The 19,746-nt window shown below is 41.1% G+C and overlaps 1 protein-coding gene across 1 annotated transcript; it reads right to left on the bottom strand.

Moving 5' to 3' along the window:
- Positions 1 to 12,769: 12,769 nt before the first annotated feature.
- LOC138894479 (uncharacterized) lies at positions 12,770 to 16,271 on the bottom strand. The gene is made up of 2 exons (XM_070179178.1): positions 15,893 to 16,271; positions 12,770 to 12,828 (listed from the first exon to the last, which is right to left on the bottom strand). Exons 1-2 carry the CDS (start codon positions 16,269 to 16,271, stop codon positions 12,770 to 12,772), a joined length of 438 nt encoding a protein of 145 aa, XP_070035279.1.
- Between the last annotated feature and the right edge of the window lie 3,475 nt (positions 16,272 to 19,746).

Genomic DNA, 19,746 nt, shown 5'->3' with positions numbered 1-19,746 from the left:
CTCGATCTTCCTCAAGGCAAACTATGAGCTGCCTCGATCTTCATGGGATCTACCTTAATACCCTCGCCTAATACAACATGTCCCAAGAATGCCACATAATCTAACCATAACTCACACTTTGAGAACTTAGCATATAGTTTCTGTTTCTGCAAGGTCTAAAGCACCACTCTCAAATGTTGCTCATGCTCCTCCATGCTACGTGAGTAGATCAAGATGTCATCAATGAAGACAATGTCAAACGAATCAATATATGGCCTGAACATATGATTCATCAAATCCATAAAGGCCGCCGGGGCATTAGTCAAACCGAAGGACATCACTATAAACTCATAATGTCCATATCTAGTCGGAAAGCCATCTTCAAAACATCCGAATCCCGAATCTTCAATTGATGGTACCCCGATCTCAAGTCGATCTTAGAGAACACCCTAGCACCCTACAACTGGTCAGACAAATCATCAATACGCGGCAACGGGTACTTGTTCTTAATGGTAAATTTGTTCAACTGGAGGTAATCAATACACATTCGCATAGTCCCATCTTTCTTCTTCACAAATAACACCGGTGAACCCCAAGGCGACACACTCGGTCAGACGAACCTCTTTGCTAGCAACTCCTCAAGTTGTTCCTTCAACCCTTTCGGGGCCATGCAGTACAGTGGAATAGAGATAGGCTGGGTACCTGGAGCCAAATCAATACAGAAATCGATATCGCGAACTGGAGGCATGCCTGGAAGATCAGAAGGAAACACATCGGAGAACTCCCGGACTACGGGAAGTAGTATCTCGAACATAGGCTAGATAATCCAAACAACCCTTCTCGACCATGTGTCAATCCTTCAGAAAATAAATAACCCGACTAGGTGTACTGACAGATGAATTCTTCCCATCAAATCTAGGAAACTCTAGCATCGCCAAGGTAACCGTCTTGGCATGGAAATCAAGGATGGCATGATATGGAGATAACCAGTCCATGCCTAGGATGATCTCAAAGTCGGTCACATCGAGCAATAGAAGATCCTTTCGGGTCTCATAACCACAAAAAGTAACAAAACATGACTGATAGATCTGATCCACAACAACAGAATCGCCCACTGGTGTGGACACATAAACATGAGTACCCAAGAACTCACGAGTAACACCTAGGAAATGAGCAAACAGAGATGAAAAATACGAATATGTAGACCATGAATCAAATAGTACCGTAGCATCCCAACCACAGACATAAATAATACATGTGCTCACGACATTTGAGGCTACTGCATCTGGTATGGCTGGGAAGGCATAGAATCTGGATGGAGTACCTCTTGGCTGGCATCGACCTCTAGGACGGCCCCTACCCAGCTGCCCTCCGACTCTGGGTGGCCGGACGGCTGGTGGGGCAGCTGGTGCTGTAACCACAGGCTGCTGACCCTGCTACACTGCCTTGCCCCAAAACTTGGAGCAGAACCTCCGCACATGACTAAGATCTCGCACTCGAAACAACCTCTCGGTATGGTGGACTGTTGACCTGAAGTCTGACCCTGATGGCCTGAATACCCATTGGAGTATCCCTGAATAGCTGGTGGGCGGTAGGAACTCTCTGGCATGGTGCTGAAATAAGGTCACACTAGAGCACCTCGAGGAGGCGGTGAAGCTGGATATGTGGGTCTGCTAGACATACCCCTTACAAAATGACCCATGCCCCCAGCCGGGGCACCACTGAACTCTCCAGAATATCGAAATCGCTTATCCCTCGTTGATTGCTCTCGGCTCAGCTGATGGACACCATCGATCCTCTGAGCTATCTCTACAACTAGCCCGTAAGAAGTCCCCATCTCCATCTCTCGAGTCATGGTGGCCTGGATACCAGAGTGCAAACCGAAAACAAACCTCCGTACTCTATCTGCATCGGTAGGAAGTATCATAATTGCATGGCGAGATAACTCAGAATATCGCCTCATAGTTGGTCACCGACATCTGGCCATGCTGAAGCTGCTCGAACTAAAACCGCAACTCTTCCCTCTAAGAGGGTGGGATATATCTGTCGAAGAAGAGGCGTGTGAACTGATCCCAAGTCATGGGAGGAGAACCTGTTGGTCTACCAAGAAGATAGGACTGCCACCATCTATGGGCGCTACCCTCCAGCTGAAAGGTGGTAAAGTCTAACCCGTTGGACTCCAATATCCTCATGTTGTGCAGTCTGTCCCTGCACCGATCAATAAAATCCTGGGGGTCCTCATGCCGCTCACCCCCAAAGACAGGAGGATGAAGCCTGGTCCATTTGTCCAACAGCTTCTATGGATCGCCAACCACAGCTGGTCTAGGCTCAAGTATAGCTGTTGCAACTGGCTGAGCTCTGCCCACAGGTAGTGCGCTGCCTGGGGTTTGATAGACGGCAGCTGCATGCCTGATGACGTCCATATGCACTACTAAAAAGTAAATGGACATGGTCACATGCAATATAATTTACCCAACTATGAGTCGGGGTCAAATCCCACAGAGAACAATATGTAGGCGATTAGGCATGTAAGAGAATTATCACTTATTATGCTAAGCCAAACACTTAGAAAGGTTTTGAGAAAATATCTATAACTAATTATGAAAATGTAAACTAACCTAGAAAGCAAGTAAAATGATCAATGGCTACAAGCATGGATGCATTGGGAATTACACTCAAGTAATGATCCAATGTATTTCACGATTTTACAAAAATGAGCGAGTTTATGTTATTTAGCCTCGGTAATAATTCTATATTAGCTTCTTCCGAAGACTAAAAAGAAATCCTAATTGAATTATCCCTAAAGAAATTAAGAGATTAAGCACATCCGAATATGGCTTCAAGTAGTTCAATCCTATCCCTAGGTAGAATCTATAAAGTGAGGGTTAACGCCTCAAGTTCTTGTTAATTAATCTTTCCCAACCCCAAATTATCTTTCCCAAAATTAATTCAAAGTAAATGAGCGAGTCCTATGGTTAGATAATTCCTTTGGAAACATTAAAGAACAAGAATAATTAAAGAAACAGTAACTCACTTCATAATAACTCAAAATCGTTCAATACACAAGCACAATAAGGTATTTAATCCACACTTTAAATACGAATATTCCCATAAACAGGATTCAAGTGTTGGAAAAAATACTACACACTTAGTTATAAATACAAAGCAAGGAAATGGAGAAATGAACATAAATAGGTAAGAAATTCTCAACCAAAAGCTTCAAATCTTCAAGTCCCAAGTGTGTGTGCAAGAACCCTAGCTCCAATACTTGTGTTCTCTAGTCAAGAGACTGAAAATAAGCCAATGACTAGGTCGTGTATTTGTGGGATTGGAATAAAGAAAATGTGAAATGGCAGAAGTGCCCAGGTCTGAAGCCCGTTGACCGCACATACGAAAGAATCCTCGCAGGTGCGGTTCCACAGATGCGTGTACCAGTTCGCAGAAGTAGTTTTTTGGAGAAGTTAATCTTCCGCAGAAGCGACCAAATCGCCGCAGAAGCGGCTTCGCAAATGCAGACCCCTAAGTGCAGAAGCTGTTTGTGAATGCCAGATGCGATTTTTGCTTTGCATATCTTCTTCCGTAAATGCGCAACATTTCTCTCAGATGTGAGACCGCAGATGTGGTCAAATCTGCGCAGATGTTATTTCACTGGAAGTTTTGCACTTCTTTCACTCTTTTTGCACCATTCCACTTCATTTAATTTCATTTCTCTTCGAGACTTCACTTACCTGAAAATCTAGCAATGCACACCATAAATCACCTCATTTTATAATTAAAGGACACAAAAACTAAAGAAAAGAGACTAGAATAAATGGTAAAATCACCACTCATCAACACCCCTAACTTAAAGCTTTTGCTTGTCCTCAAGCAAATCAAAACCAAATACTCAATGAGGCTCAAACATTTAAAGCTCAATTATCATCGCTATCATCTTTAAATCACATTCTCCAGTTAAGCACAACACTTATGGATTTGGGTGTTACTAATAATTAGGCTCAAGCATGTGAATCTCAACCAAATAACTCCCTCATTTACAAAAAACTTCAAGAATGCAATGGAGTTTCAAAATAATCAAGTGACAACAACCAAGCCTCAAGAAGTGACTCAAAAGCCTTAGTCTACTACATATGCTCAATTTACTCAATTTGAAATATATCAATGTCACCAATCCATCAATATTCATGTGCCCTCACAAGAAAGAAAGTCCCAAAATTACCATATTTACAATAACAACACAAGGGACAAATGCACAAATACACTCACTCTCAACAAAGACTTTCAAGTGTTACAAAATATCATACCATAAGCTTGCCCTTATTTTAGTTTGCCGCCTATTCAAAAATATTCAGTTGGAGATACCGTAAGGACTTTTTAAGCTTGTAATGTAGGCTTAGGAAAGGGTAGGATAAATATTTGAGATACAAGTGACTACACCCTCCTTGAACACTACTCACATTTATCTTTTTTTTTTGCACTTTGCTTTTTTTAAACCACATCGCCCTTATTGACATCTAGTTACCAACATAGAATCACCTTAAAGCACCTCTCTAGTTTTCTCAAGACTCCATATAAATAAATATTTTTTTATTTTTTATTTTTTTATACAACTATTTTCTTTTGGAGCTTGAGTATCTTCATATAAACAATTTTGAGGTATATGTTTCTACACACAATGTACATCTTTACCATTTCCCAATTAATACCAACACCCCAACATAGGCTTTTAGCCTCATTCTCAACATTCAAGGAGGGACGGGTTCAAAGGAGGGAATGATTTCATAAAAGGGTAAAGGTTTGTAATGTGTTAGCCAATGAAAAGGTTAAAGGCTCAAATGGGATTAACTAGTGATAGTATTTATCCAATGGTAGGCTCGAAAGGATAAAGAGGTTTTTTCAAAGATAACGAAGAATGTCTATGGTCATCCCTCCAACCAAACATCATTAACATCAGCATTGAAAGACCAACCGGGCAAGTTCTGGATGATAAAAGTAAACACAAGAATTATTTTTAACAAAAACTAACATACATGGCACATGAACTAATCAAGACAAATCAATTTCATTTCTTAATAAGAATAATTTGAGTAATATCATGCCAACTAGTGGGCAAAGAGTCACAAAATGAGCCAAAAAGTTATCACAAAATTATTCTTCCCCATGCAACTTACTTTTTCAATTTACAACCAAAATTCGGAGGGGTATTCGTAATTCACACTTCACATACAAGAGACTAATTTTATTAGTACCAAACATTTCAAAAGTTCTCCCACATCCCAAAATAAGACTAACTCCCTTACGAAAGTCGTCACACCATCTATCATAGGGAAATATCGCCTGGTTCAACACAAAAATATTCCTCGGAAAAGAATCGTAGCATAAAGAAAACCCAAGAATAAATTATTGAAAAGTATATTACTACAAAGGAGATAAAAATAAAATAACTAAAACTACTAAAGAAAATAAAATAAAAACTAAAGGAGTAGAAATAAAATAACTAAAAACTATTAAAGAAAATAAAATAAACACTAAAGAAATAAAAATAAAATAACCAAAACTACTAAAGAAAATAAAATAACAAAAGCAACTAATAACAAAGGAACAAAAATAACATGAATTAAAAACTACTAAAGAAAATACATAAATAAACAAAAATAAAACACAATAACAAAAGCGACTAATCCACAATTATATCACCCATCACAAACTACGCCCGGCAAAGGCACATGATAAACAATAGTAGAACAAGCCCGGCAAGGGTACACAATATCCATACAAAAGCATAAGCCCGGCAAGAGCACAAGTTAAGAATCAATGTACAAATAAGGTATATCCCTAAAGCCACCCCAACTAAAAACACTGCAGTATCCTCACTGCACAATATCAAGATAAAATAAGAGTAGTTTGAGGGTCTCCCTGATGTCTGCATAAGACTAGCAGATTGTGAGAAAAAGCTATTCACTGCCGTGTGGAGCTCTCGGCCTCATCATCATCGGTAGCATCAGTATCAGCATCATCAGCACTCGACAGGAAGGAATTCTCTTTAGTATCATCTTCTTCCTCGACCGGTATCTTCCTGTTCTGCTGCCCCCATTTGAAGACGGCCTTGATGCCTCTCCACATCTTTATCATGAACTTGCTCTTCTTCTTATTTTTCTCTTTCTCCTTAGGGAAATCTGCCTGAAGATCTACATGTGCCTTGGCCATGTTGCCATAGGCTGTCTCGAGCCTGCTAACAGAAGCTACCAACTTCTCATGCGATTCTGTTTGCTTCTTTTGGTTCTCCAAGTAGGTCTTCATTTCTTCCCTGGTAAAATACTCTAGCGTAGGCTGGAAGTGTGAGGGCCCACTAGGGAGCTGTGACACTAAGTCATGGATGGAGACAAGCTATGAGTTCAACATCCCAAATGGTCCCTCGGGTAGGGCTGCATGTGAGGAAGACTCTGGTCTGGCAGCAGTGATGACTTTCCTCTTTTTGCTCTTTACTGCACTACCCTCGCCCGTTACTCTCAACAGATGAAAGGGTTTGTTAGCAGGTAACCACCGATCGGTTCCACACACCTCAATATCTGCCCGCCGGCACAACTCTATAATCCGTGAAGGGAACATCAGGCCTGAGCTGTCGTCTAGCAAATACTCTTTCAGCTCCTGAAGGATATAATGACCGACATTCACATTAATGCTGTCTAGAATGTATGCAATCATCAAGGCTTTGCCATATAAAATAACTGAAACATTTCCACAAGGTGATACTCTGTTGCATATAATGTAGAGCCACATTTTTGCCTCACCTGTAAAGTCGACAGACTTCAAACCCTTTTTCTTGCTTGCCCACTTTGCTCTCATGCCGGCTGGATAAAGTTTAGAAACTAGCCAATCTCTGTTTCAGCAATGATCTTTTTCTCGTACCGGCTCAAGTGGATGGTCAGGAAGCCCTAGAATATCATTGATTTGTTCAGTTCCAAACCTCACTATTTTTCCTCTGATGGTGAGTTGTGGGTCGTTGAATTTTGTACGCTTAAGGTTTGCATAAAACTCACGAACCTACTCCTCATTGGCGTTACACGGAGTAGGCATGAAACAAGACCAGTCAGTAGTCTGTAGATAGCCTTAAAAATCCGGAAGTAACTCGACCAATTTATCCTAGGATATTCCCTTTTCAAGCACGACCTTCTTCGTAAGAAGGTTTTCATAATATCGGAGATGGCAATCAGCATATATGAATCGTTCAGTGTCGAATTGTTACGCCTTAGCTTCTTCCTCAATTTCATGATGAAACTCTGCATTTTCGTTCATGTTCGAGTCCATTTTAAGCTTAAAGTACCTAAAAAAATAAAAACAAAGTTAGTCGAGAATTATAATCATGTTAAGCAATTCAAAATAATGCAATTAGGACAAAGAATCAAGCTAAACGGGCTCCGAAAGCTCCAGTTGCAAAGCTACTATTTTTGCACAAACTGCATTGTCACCGCACCTGTGGAAGAAGCCTCGCAGGTGCGGTTCCGCTTCTGCGGAGATTCTGTCGCATCTGTGAAAGGTGATATCTGGCCAAAACTCGCACTTGCGGACAAGTCATCACAGGTGCGAGCCCGCTTATGCGGCGACATCTCCGCTTCTGTGGTGTTCATCAGGGGTTTCCAAAAAACCCAAAAACTGCCGAATTTTTTAATTCCAAACATGATTTTGGCACATAATTTATACTCAAAACATCTAAATTAGTACACTATATGATTACATGACTTGACTAAACGTGATTTTAAGGTACCTAGCAACAAAATTTCTTTCGGACAATTTGTTGAACATTTAATGGGCAGTGAGAATGTTATACTTCTTTAAACAAATTAGGTACTCAGACTTCCCAAAATATTTTTGCAACAACAACAGTACACACAAACACACTCTCAACCAATGTCCTCACCCTAATATTGACACTAATTAGAAGGAAATGGGCCTGTGGGAATTTTTCCATGTAGAAGAGATGATGATGATGAAGAAAAAAATAACAGTAGAAGAGATGAGTAGAAGGGAGAACTGGAGATGATACATGTTTGTCTTATGTGAGGGCAGTATAATGCACGAGCAGCAGAGTTGAATGTGAGAGATGAGAGGGAGTTTTGAGTTTTTAGGGGAAAAATTAGAGTCTCACCTGATGATGAAGGGCTTTAAAAATTTACCCGACTAGCCGCTTATGCGGAAGAATTAGTGCTTCAGCGAGAGCAATTTTTCAGTTAGTGAACCGCTTCTGCGAAGTTGTCGCATCTGCGCTCCTACAGGCGCTTCTGCGGGGCCGTATCTGCAAGTAATGTTCTGGAGATGCGGTTTCGCCAGATGACTGATGCGCAGATTTGGCAGCCACTGTTTTTGTGCACTCCAGCACCTCAAACTCCTCAATTCAACTCCAAAAACTTGGAATGAGATAATGTCCCCCCAACATGCAACTTTTTTCAGATTTTGACATCCTCTTTTTTCCCCGAACTAGATTCAATTTCAACCATATTTTCAATTACACCGGTTGACTCTAGTTCTATATTTTTCTTGGCATCACCAACAAGCATAGAGTCGGTTGACGGAAGTTCAATTCTTGATTCCTCAAAATAACGCTCACTCTTGTCCTCGAAGTTGGACTCTTCTTGACCTCTTTCCACACTCTCAAATTGATAGGCGTAATTAGCCTCAATCAATGACTTCATTTGGTCTTCCAAAGTGCAAATACCCAGCAAGTTGATAATAACAGATCAATTCGGACTTGAAGAAAAGCTGCTGGAAATTTTGGGCAGCAGCTGATGCTTTCGCTTCTGCGGAAGTTTCATAGCAGAAGCTACCTCGTAGAAGCGAGGAAATCGTCGCAGAAGCGACTAGAAAGGGAACTGGACAGAGGCTGGCTTGAACTTGTAGAAGCGGACATTTTTGCGCACCTGCGCGATCGCAGAAGCGCAAGTGAGAACGCAGAAGCGAAGCTGGCACCTTGCTGGTTTTCTCGCAGAAGCGTGAACAGTGCTCCCAGAAGTGTGAACAGTTCTCGCAGAAGCGGAGGCAGCGTAGAAGCGTGAACAGTGCACGTAAAAGCGAGCTTGCAAGTGCGACAAATCTGCCCGTAGGTGCGAAATTGGGCAGAAACATAAGGACCAAATATCAGTCACTTTGCCATTTTCGATTGATATTTTGGAGCTCGGTTTTTGGGCGATTTTGGAGGAGTTCTTCACGACTTTGACTTGGGTAAGTATCCTATATCCGAAAGTGATTATATTTCATTAATCCATGATTATATTCATCATTTAATTCGGATTTAAATGGAAGAAAATAAGATTTTTGGAAAGAATTTCAAGAATGAAAATGTAAGATTTGGAGGTCGAGTTGTTATCAGAATTTGATAAAATTGGTATGGTTGAACTCGTATCGGAATGGGTATTCAGATTTCATGAAAATTATGTCAGGTTCAGAGAGGCGAGTCCCACATTGACTTTGGATGACTTTTAGAATAAAATTCTAAGTCAACATTTTATTATCCGAAATTGTTTCCGATAAATTTTAATGAAGTCATACAATTAATTTGGATAGATTTAAGTTATCCGGAGGTCAATTCAAGAAAGAAGGTGATTTTTGAATATCGACATAACTTCAAAAAGGTAAGTATCTTGCCTAACCTTGAGTGGGGGAATTACCCCTTAGGCATCGAGTCTTATGTGCCATTTGTGAAATGTGGAAAGCCATGTACGCGAGGTGACGAGTATGTACTCGGGCTTATATGTGCAAAATTCATTGGGTTAAAGTCTTAGTCATTATTGTGTAGTGAATTGGGTAAATGTTGGTATTTATTAAATCCTCTATGTGCCATGCCTCAATCCTTGTTTGTTAAATTTGTTTTTAGATGACAATTTGATGTGATTGTCACTTGAATATTTATGTGAATTCCGTGAGTTTGTTGAATTGATATTTCCCGGAAATAATTATATTAAGGATTTTCTATCCGCAATAATTAATTAAATAAGTTTAAACTGAGGCGTTCATATAATTATCAAGAATTTGGATTAATGAAGGTGTTACCCTATACTGAGTATTTTTTCATCTCTGTTGATTATTTTGAGGTCTTATATATACGTTGTATGGAGCCTTGTACTATTTTTGAGAAATTTATTGATTTTTCTATATCATAGGAATTGATTGTGTTGTGTTGTCGTGATAATATTCCGTATAAATTGTTGTATGATTTGAGTTACTATTATGAGGATATAAGGGGGGCATTTCACTGTTGATATTATATGGGTATAAGGGTGGTATTTCACTGTGGTTATGTGTGTTGGGATATTGTCTGGGCGGAGTGATAAGGGTGGCTATTATACGGAGCGATAAGGGTGGATATATGAGCGATAAGGGTGGCTATTGATATTGACATGGCGGAAGGATAAGGGAGGCTATTATAGGAGTGATAAAGGAGGCTATAGGAGAGATAAGGATGGCTATTGTCAGAGATGATATGTGATGATGTGGAGTTATTGTGTTGGTATTTTTGATGTGATGTTGGGATTTTCCTTGTGTTTATTTTTATATCTTGTGCAACTTGTCTTATTGTTTCGGTAAACTTGATAATAGCCTGATCTATGTTGAAATTGTGAGCCTGTTGCTATTGCCGGGCAGGTAATGTTATATGGGATCGGGTTGCACGCCGCAACAGATATAAAACATGGGCACGAGGTGCCGGGAAAATATGATGATTTTATTATTGGCACGTGAACTGTCTGTGCAGATGTGATATAAAAAGTGGGCACGAGGTTCCAGAAAAATATGATGATTTAATTAAGGGCACGAAGTGCCGTGGAAATATGAAAGTGGGTTGAGACACGTGTTTGCGAAAAGTATAAAAGTGGGCTGAGACCCGTATTTTATGATTATGAAATGAGGTGTCACATGATGGCTTTTAATTGAAATAATTATATCCAAAATATTTATTTGGAAGGATTTTATTCAAAATTATTATTTGAAAGAATTGTATTCGAAAGATATTTATTTGAAAGAATTATATTTGAAGGATATTTGTTTGAAAGAAATTTATTCGAAATATATTTATTGGAAAGGAGTATATCCTAGAGATTTCTATTGAAAAACCTCAAATATGAAAGATGTATATTTTGAAGGACTTGAGTATTGGTTGTACTTGTGTTTATTATTTGTTTAAGAAATATTTATTGTGTTCTTGTTGCCCTGCTGTTTATGTCACAAGTTGATTATTGTTGCCATCATTGTTATTTGTTTCATATTATTTTTGTATACTATATTGCACAGGTTATTAGACTAGTGAGTGTCTTGACTGTACCTCGTCACTACTCCACTGAGGTTAGTCTTGATACTTACTGGGTACCGACTGTGAAGTACTCATAATACACTTCAGCACATTATTGTACAGAACCAGGTATTGGAGATATAGGACTCGGATAGAGTTAGAGTGTGATCGCAAGGATTCAAGGTAGAGCTTCTTGGTCGTCATAGTCCCTTGGAGTCTTTCCATTTTATTGTACTGTTAATTATTAATCAAACAGTATTGAGTATTCGATCCTTGAGATCATTTCATGTATTCAGTTAGAGTTCGTGACTCAGTATTACCAGTCTTGGGAGGTTGTTTGTAATTATTTCCGTTGTTGGGTTCGATTATCTATTTTAAAAAATGGCTTAAATTGTAGTTATAATCAGCTTACCTAGTCATAGAGTCAAAGTGCCATCACGACGCCTGTGGTGGGATTTTGGGTCGTGACAAGTGAACTGTGTAATCCTTCACAGTAGTTTCCCTATACCTCGCATGATTATCTTATGATAACAACTCCTTAATTGGTCCGTAAACTCTCGATGATAATGAGTGACTGATGGTAAGAAACCAGGCCACTGATACTCCTGGACCAACACGACTTGCTAGAACTCTGTGCGTAATGCTCGTGAACTTGTCATTTGATATGAGCGAGAAAATTTCCAACAAAACAAAGTTAGCATATTTCATGTTCTATATCCAAATATATGCAATACATGAATACGAAGAGAATAATTCATCATAGGGGACTTGCCTATAAAAGATCACCAACATTTACTACGATAGCACCAGAAACAGGAGGAACATCAACCCAGTAATTGTAATGAAGAACCCGAAGGCCTCCAATGTGATCCTGTAGCAGTTTTGTGAGGAAGTTAGTATCTTTATGTTTGCTAGTTCCAGGAGTTAGTTCTGGCTCAGGGCAAGCCGGGTAATAATGGTACAATATAACAAGCCCTTCTGGACACCCAATGTCATTCAGATAACTCAGGTTGAGGCCAAGCGCCTCCGAGAGTAATTCAAATAAAGATTGTGTGTTTAAAATAATCTTTTTGCTCTTTGTTTGTTTTTGTTTTGTTAAGTACTTTTTCCTTGGTTTGTAAGAACCGTCACCATGTGCCTCTGCTAAAGGCATAACCTCTGCTACCCTAACTACTATGTTCATTATCTACTATGTTATGTCTATTCTATCTGCACTTCCTTTTTTTTTAATTGATGTCAAAGGGAGAGAAACGTGATGAGTAAAATAGAGAAACAACTCAGGTGGAGCAACACTTCTGTTTACATGGTAACAACTCAGGGGGAGCAGGCATTTTATGACATGAAAGGGAAGTATACTTTGTTTACTCTTTTTGATTGTCATCATCAAAAAGGGGGAGATTGTTAAACCTAAGATTCAATGATGACAATAGTGCAAATCTAACTATATCCATTTAATTGCAAGAAATTAGGAGGGCAGTACTAATTCAAAGGAAGTCTTTTTTTTTGTTAAAGATATCAGAAAGGAAACAAGATCAAATGCAACAAGGACAATACTAAATCAAAGGATGTCAAGGCTGTCAAAAAAGAAAACAAGATCAAGTGCAACCGTTATAGGCAGTTAGGCCCTACTTCAAGGATTGATTTGGAATCTGGAGATTCTGAAGATTGATCAGTCAAGTCAAGCCACAAATCACTCCCTTGATTATGGATATGAAAAGGAAGGACATAAATAAATCCAGCCCATCTCTTGTGCAGGATTCGCAGGCACCCCTTGGGTCAAATCTCTTAGAATATTTTGTGCTTCAATCAAGGGTCAATGTCACAACCCAATTCTCCCTCCGTAAGATGTCATGACGGCACCTAGTCTCTATGACTATGTAAGCCTAAGAAAAATGCGAAAATAAACAAATGGAAGGAAAACTTAATACCTAACTGCAATAGATAACTAATAACAATGCCATTCGGCATGTACAATAAACAACACTCTAGTAATAAAAGGTATTCCCAACACCCGAAACATCATAAGTCACAAGCTACAGAAGAAAACTAGAATCTCTATACACCAGAGTCTAATAAAATAAATAGGGAAAGTAAATGACATAGAAGAGAATAGAGGGGGACTCCGAGGTCTGCGGACGTGGCAGATATACCTTTAAGTCTCTGTACAACAGCAAGGACTCTCAACTAGTAGCGGGGCTGATAAGAAGTACCTGGATCTGCACACAAAACATGTGCAGAAGAGTAACATAGTACACCACAACGGTACCCACTAAGTGCCAAGACTAACCTCGGTAGAGTAGTGATGAGGTCAGGTCCGGGCCCTACTGGTATATAATAACAAGACAGATGCTATAATAAACATGAAGTAAAACAGAGAAGACAACATCAAGTATTCACAAAGCAATAACAACACCGCACAATGATATAACAACAAGGGCGCTCCCGAGATATCGCCTCGTAGTCCCAAAAGTAAATATACATGGATAACTTCCGAGGTACCGCCTCGTAGTCTCAAAAGTAAATATGCAGGGAGAACTCCCTAGGAACCGCTTCGTAGTCTCAAAAGTAAATGTGCAGGGAGAACTCACGAGGAACCGCCTCGTAGTCTCAAAAGTAAATGTGTAGGGAGAACTCCCGAGGAACTGCCTCGTAATCTCAAGAGTAAATGTGTAGGAAGAACTCCCGAGGAATCGCCTCATAGTCTCAAAAGTAAACACATAGTTCAAACCGATAAATACAACAGTTAACAGCAAGAATTCTACAGTTAAGACTGATAAAGATCAAGGAAAAACAAGAAATCAACTAGGCATGCTGCACAGAGTTCAAATAAGCAGTTAAAGTACACATGTTGGCATAACTAAATTAAAATGAAAACTGGTCACCACTGAGTGAAAAATTGGTTTTTACAACAATAGCCCGTCCCGTGTACGCACTCGTCACCTCACGTACACGAGGCTCACATATCACAACAGCACCAAGTCCTAAGGGAATCCCCCCCCCCCCCACAAGGTTAGGTAAGTCACTTACCTTGAACCAAGCTCAAATCAATCCGTAACAATGCTTTGTCCACGAATATACGACTCTGAATGGCCCAAATCTAGCCAAAATCAATTACATATCATAAATATAACTATAAGAAACTAATCTAGTTAATGAAATCAAAGCTAAAGCGGGAAATTAGAAAATCATCCTAAAAAGTCTCACCGGGCAGGTAAAAGTCACAAAATACGAACACCCATTCACTCACGAGTTCACTCATACCAAAATTACTCAGATCCGATGTCAAAATCTCAATCAAAACCCAAAAGTTTGGTTGAAGAACTTTTCCCATTTGTTTCCAATTTTCTCAACCCAAACCCGAAATTAAAGGATGGAATTAATGATAGATTAGTGGGATATAACCAAAAACAAGTGAAGAATCATTACCCAATCGATGCCTCTGAAAATCCCTCAAAATTTCGTCCAAATCCAAGCTCTCTATCTCAAGTTATGTTAAAGATGACTAAACCCTCGATTTTGAAATGTTATATTCTGCCCAGGTGCTCACACTACGCGATCGCGGAACATCTCATGCGATCGCGTGGAACAAAATTCCAACCATTTAAAAATACTCAGCACGAACGTGGATATCTGTTCACTAACACGTACCACTGTCAAGCTAACTTACGCGATCACATAACACTCCACGCGATCGCATAGCGTAAATCCTCCCACTGCCTAGGTCCTCTCTTCTACACTGCGAAAGCAGAAAGGGCTATGCGTTCGTGTATCAATGGACACGCAAACTTCGCTATCGTGGACGAGCTACTTGGATCACATAGAACAAAAATGTAATTGCCTAATTCAAGGCTTCGCAATCGTATCTCATCCTACGCGACCGCATAAGAGGAAACCAGTAACTGAAGACACTAGAAATTTCTGAAATTTTTCAAGTCCAAAATGAGTCTGTTAACCACCCGGAATCCACCCGAGGCCCCCAAGACCTCAACCAAACATACCAACAAATCCTAAAATATCATACGAACTTAGTCGAGCTCTCAAATCACATCAAACAATGCTAAAACACGAATCACCCTCCAATTCAAACTTAATGAACTTTGAAACTTCAAACTTCTACAACCGATGCCGAAACCTATCAAATAACGTCCGATTGACCCCACATTTTGCACACAAGTCATAATTGACATTACGAATCTACTCCAACTTCCGGAATCGAAATTCGACCCCGATATCAAAAAGTCCACTACCAGTCAAATTCTCCAAAAATTGAACTTTCGCCATTTCAAGCCTAAATGAGCTACAGACCTCCAAAACACAATCCAGACATGCGCCTAAGTCCAAAATCACCCAACGGAGCTAACGGAACCAACGAAACTCCATTCCGGAGTCGTCTTCACACAGTTCCAACTACAAACAAAATTCTAAGACTTAAACTTCCGTTTAGGGACTAAGTGTCCCAAAACACCTCAAAAACCAAAACAAAACCTCTCGGCAAGTCACATAAGCTAAAACAGATACGAGGAAAGAAATAAATAAGGGATCGGGGCTATAACTCTCAAAACGACTGGTCGGGTCATTACATCCCCCCCACCCCCTCTTAAAACAATCATTCATCCTCGAACAAGTATAGAGATATACCTGAAGTGGTGAATAGATGAGGATAACGGCTGCGCATATCCTGCTCAGTTTCCCAAGTCTCATCCTTGACCAGCTGACCCCTCCACTGAACCTTTACTGATGCAATGTTCTTTGACCTCAGCTTTCGAACCTTCCTGTACAAAATAGTCACTTGCTCCTCAACATAAGATAGATCCTTGTCCAAATGGACTGAGCTAAAATCCAATACATGAGCCGGATCGCGGTGACACTTCCGGAGCATAGAAACATAGAATACTGGATGGACCCCTGTAAGACTGGGAGGCAAGGCAAGCTCATAAGCAACCTCACCATCACATCGCAACACCTCAAATGGGCCAATAAACCTTGGGCTCAGCTTTCCCTTCTTCCCAAACCTCATAACGCCCTTCATAGGCGAAACCCGAAGTAAGACCCGCTTTCCAACCATGAATGCAACATCGCGAACCTTCCGGTCTGCATAACTCTTCTGTCTGGACTGGGCTGTGCGAAGTTGATCCTGAATCACCTTTACCTTATCCAGGGCATCCTAAACCAAGTTCGTACCCAATAATCTAGCCTCGCCCGGCTCGAACCAACCCAATGGAGACCGACACCGCCTACCATACAGAGCCTCATGCGGTGCCTTCTAAAAGCTTGAATAGTAACTGTTGTTGTAGGCAAACTCCGCAAGTGGAAAGAACTGATCCCAAGCACCCCCAAAATCCATCACACAAGCGCGGAGCATATCCTCCAGTATATGAATAGTGTGCTCGGATTGTCCGTCCGTCTGAGGGTGAAATGATGTGCTCAGCTCAAACCGAGTACCCAACTCCTGCTGTACAGCCCTCTAGAATCATGATGTAAATTGTGTACCCCGGTCAGAGATGATAGATACCAGTATGCCATGAAGCCTGACAATCTCGCAGATATAAATTCGAGCCATTTGCTCGAAAGAATAAGTAGTCATCACAGGAATAAAATGAGCTGACTTGGTCAGCCTATCCACAATCAACCAAACTGCGTCAAACTTTCGATGAGTCTGTGGGAGTCCAACAACGAAATCCATAGTGATCCGCTCCCATTTCCACTCTGGAATCTCTGTCTTCTGAAGTATTCCACTTGGCAGTTGATGCTCATACTTAACCTACTAGAAATTTAGACACCGAGCCACAAACTCCACTATGTCCTTCTTTATTCTCCTCTACCAGTAATGCTGCTTCATGTCCTGATACATCTTTGTGGCACCCGAATGAATGGAGTACCGCAAACTATGAGCCTTCTGAAGAGTCAACTCTCGCAAACCATCTACAATGGGCACACATAACATGCCCTGCATCCTCAATGCACCATCATCCTCAATAGTGACCTCCTTAGCATCACTGTACAGGTCCGTGTCCTTAAGGACAAGTAGATGGGGGTCATCATATTGACGCTCCCAAATATGATCATAAAGAGAAGACCGAGAGACCACACAAGACAATACTCGACTCGACTTAGAGATATCCAATCTGACAAACTGCCTGGCTAAGGCCTGAACATCCTACTCTAATGGCCTCTCTGCTGCTAGTAGATATGCTAAGCTCGCCAAACTCTCCGCCCGGTGACTCAAAGCATCGGCCAGCACATTGGCCTTCTCGGGATGGTACAAAATGGTAATATCATAATCCTTAAGAAACTCTAACCACCTCCTCTAACGCAAATTAAGATCCTTCTGCTTGAACATATGCTACATTCTCCGGTAATTAGTGTAGATCTCACAAGGAACACCGTACAAATAGTGCTGCCAAATCTTCAAGGTATGAACAATAGCTGCTAACTCAAAGTCGTGGATAGGATAGTTCTTTCCATGCACCTTCGACTGTCTGGACGCATAGGCAATCACCCTACGGTCCTGCATCAACACCGCACCGAGACCAACCCGCGACGCATCACAATATACAGTATAAGATCCTGAACCTGAAGGCAATACCAATACTAGGACTATAGTCAAAGCTATCTTGAGCTTCTGAAAGCTCTCCTCACACTCATCTATACATCTAAACGGAGCACCCTTATGGGTCAGCCTGGTCATAAGTGCTGCAATAGATGAGAATACCTCTACAAAATGAGGTAATACCCTACCAAACCAAGAAAACTCCGGATCTCCATGGCTGATGACGGTCTAGGCCAACTCTGCACCACTTCCACCTTCTTCGGATCCACTTGGATCCCATCACTCGATACTACATGACCCAAGAATGTCACTGAGTCTAGCCAAAACTCACACTTTGAAAATTTCTCATATAACTTCTTTTCTCTCGAAGTCTAAAGCACAGTCCTCCGGTGATGCTCATGATCCTCTCAAGTTCGGGAGTACACCAGAATGTTGTCAATAAACACAATGACGAAAGAGTCAAGATACGATCATAACATACTGTGCATCATGTGCATAAATGTTGTTGGGGCATTGGTCAGCCCAAAAGACATCACAAGGAACTCGTAGTGACCATACCGAGTCCTGAAAGTGGTCTTTGGGATATCTGGCTCCCGAATCTTTAACTGATGATAGCCGAAATGTATGTTAATCTTGGAAAACACTCTGGCACCCTGTAGCTGATCAAATAAATTATCAATACGAGGCAATGGATACTTGTTCTTCACTGTAACTTTGTTCAACTGGCGGTAACCAATACATATTCACATAGAACCGTCCTTCTTCTTCACAAATAAGACGGGAGCACCCCAAGGTGACACACTGGGCTGAATGAAGCCCTTATCAAGCAACTCCTTTAACTGCTCCTTCAACTCAGGAGAAGCCATGCGATATGGAGGAATAGAGATAGGTTGTGTGCCCGGCAACAAATTAATGCCAAAATCAATATCTCTGTCGGGCGGCATGCCTGGAAGATCAGCTGGAAACACATCTGGAAAGTCCCTCACTACTAGAACTGACTCAACTGTAGGGGCATCAATACTGAAATCTCTTACATAAGCTAGATACATGTCACACCCCTTCTCAACCATTCGTTGAGCTTTAAGAAATGAAATAACTCTGCTGGGAGTATATTCTAAGGTACCTCTCCACTCTAATCGCAGTAATCCTGGCATAGCCAGCGTCACGGTTTTAGCATGACAATCAAGAATAGCATAATGGAGTGACAACCAGTCCATGCCCAAGATAACATCAAAGTCTACCATGCTCAGTAATAATAAATCAGCTCTGGTCTCAAAACCACTAAGAACAATCAAACATGACCGATACACGTGGTCCACAACAAGAGAATCTCCCACAGGAGAAGATGTATAAACAGGGGAACTCAAAGAATCCCGAGATACGCCCAAATACGAGGCAAAATAAGAGGACACATAGGAATATGTAGAACCTGAGTCAAATAATACCATCACATCTCTATGACAGACCGGAACAATACCTGTAATGATAGAGTCGGAAGCAACTGCCTCTGTACGAGCCGAAAGAGCATAATATCTGGCCTGACCTCCCCCTTTAGGGCGACCTCGGCCTCCCCGACCTCCACCTTAAGCTGGTTGAGCAGGTGGGGCAGTAGCTGGTGCTGGAATCATAGCCTGAGGACCCTGTGGAGTACGCTGTGCCTGAGAAGTCTGTAGAGGTGCACCTCTCCTAAATCTGGGGCAATCCCTCACCATATGGCTTGTGTCGCCACACTCAAAATAAGCCCTCGGAGAGCGTGGCTGATGTGACTGGCTCGGTCCAGGTCAGCTAGACTGACCGCTAAAAGCACCCCCTGCAGGAGGTGCATTAGATTCTGGCGGTGCATAATAAGGCTCCTGGGCCTAGAAGGGATCGGAATACCACTGGCGGCTGGAAGTGCTAAATGAATGGGGTGACTCACATAACCCCTACCATGGCGAGTTGC

The sequence above is a fragment of the Nicotiana tomentosiformis genome, chromosome 6 (genome assembly GCF_000390325.3).
Source record: "Nicotiana tomentosiformis chromosome 6, ASM39032v3, whole genome shotgun sequence".
Classification (NCBI taxonomy): Eukaryota; Viridiplantae; Streptophyta; class Magnoliopsida; order Solanales; family Solanaceae; genus Nicotiana; species Nicotiana tomentosiformis.
Note: the sequence above shows the minus strand (reverse complement) of the source record. Positions and strands in the feature narration are given on the sequence as shown.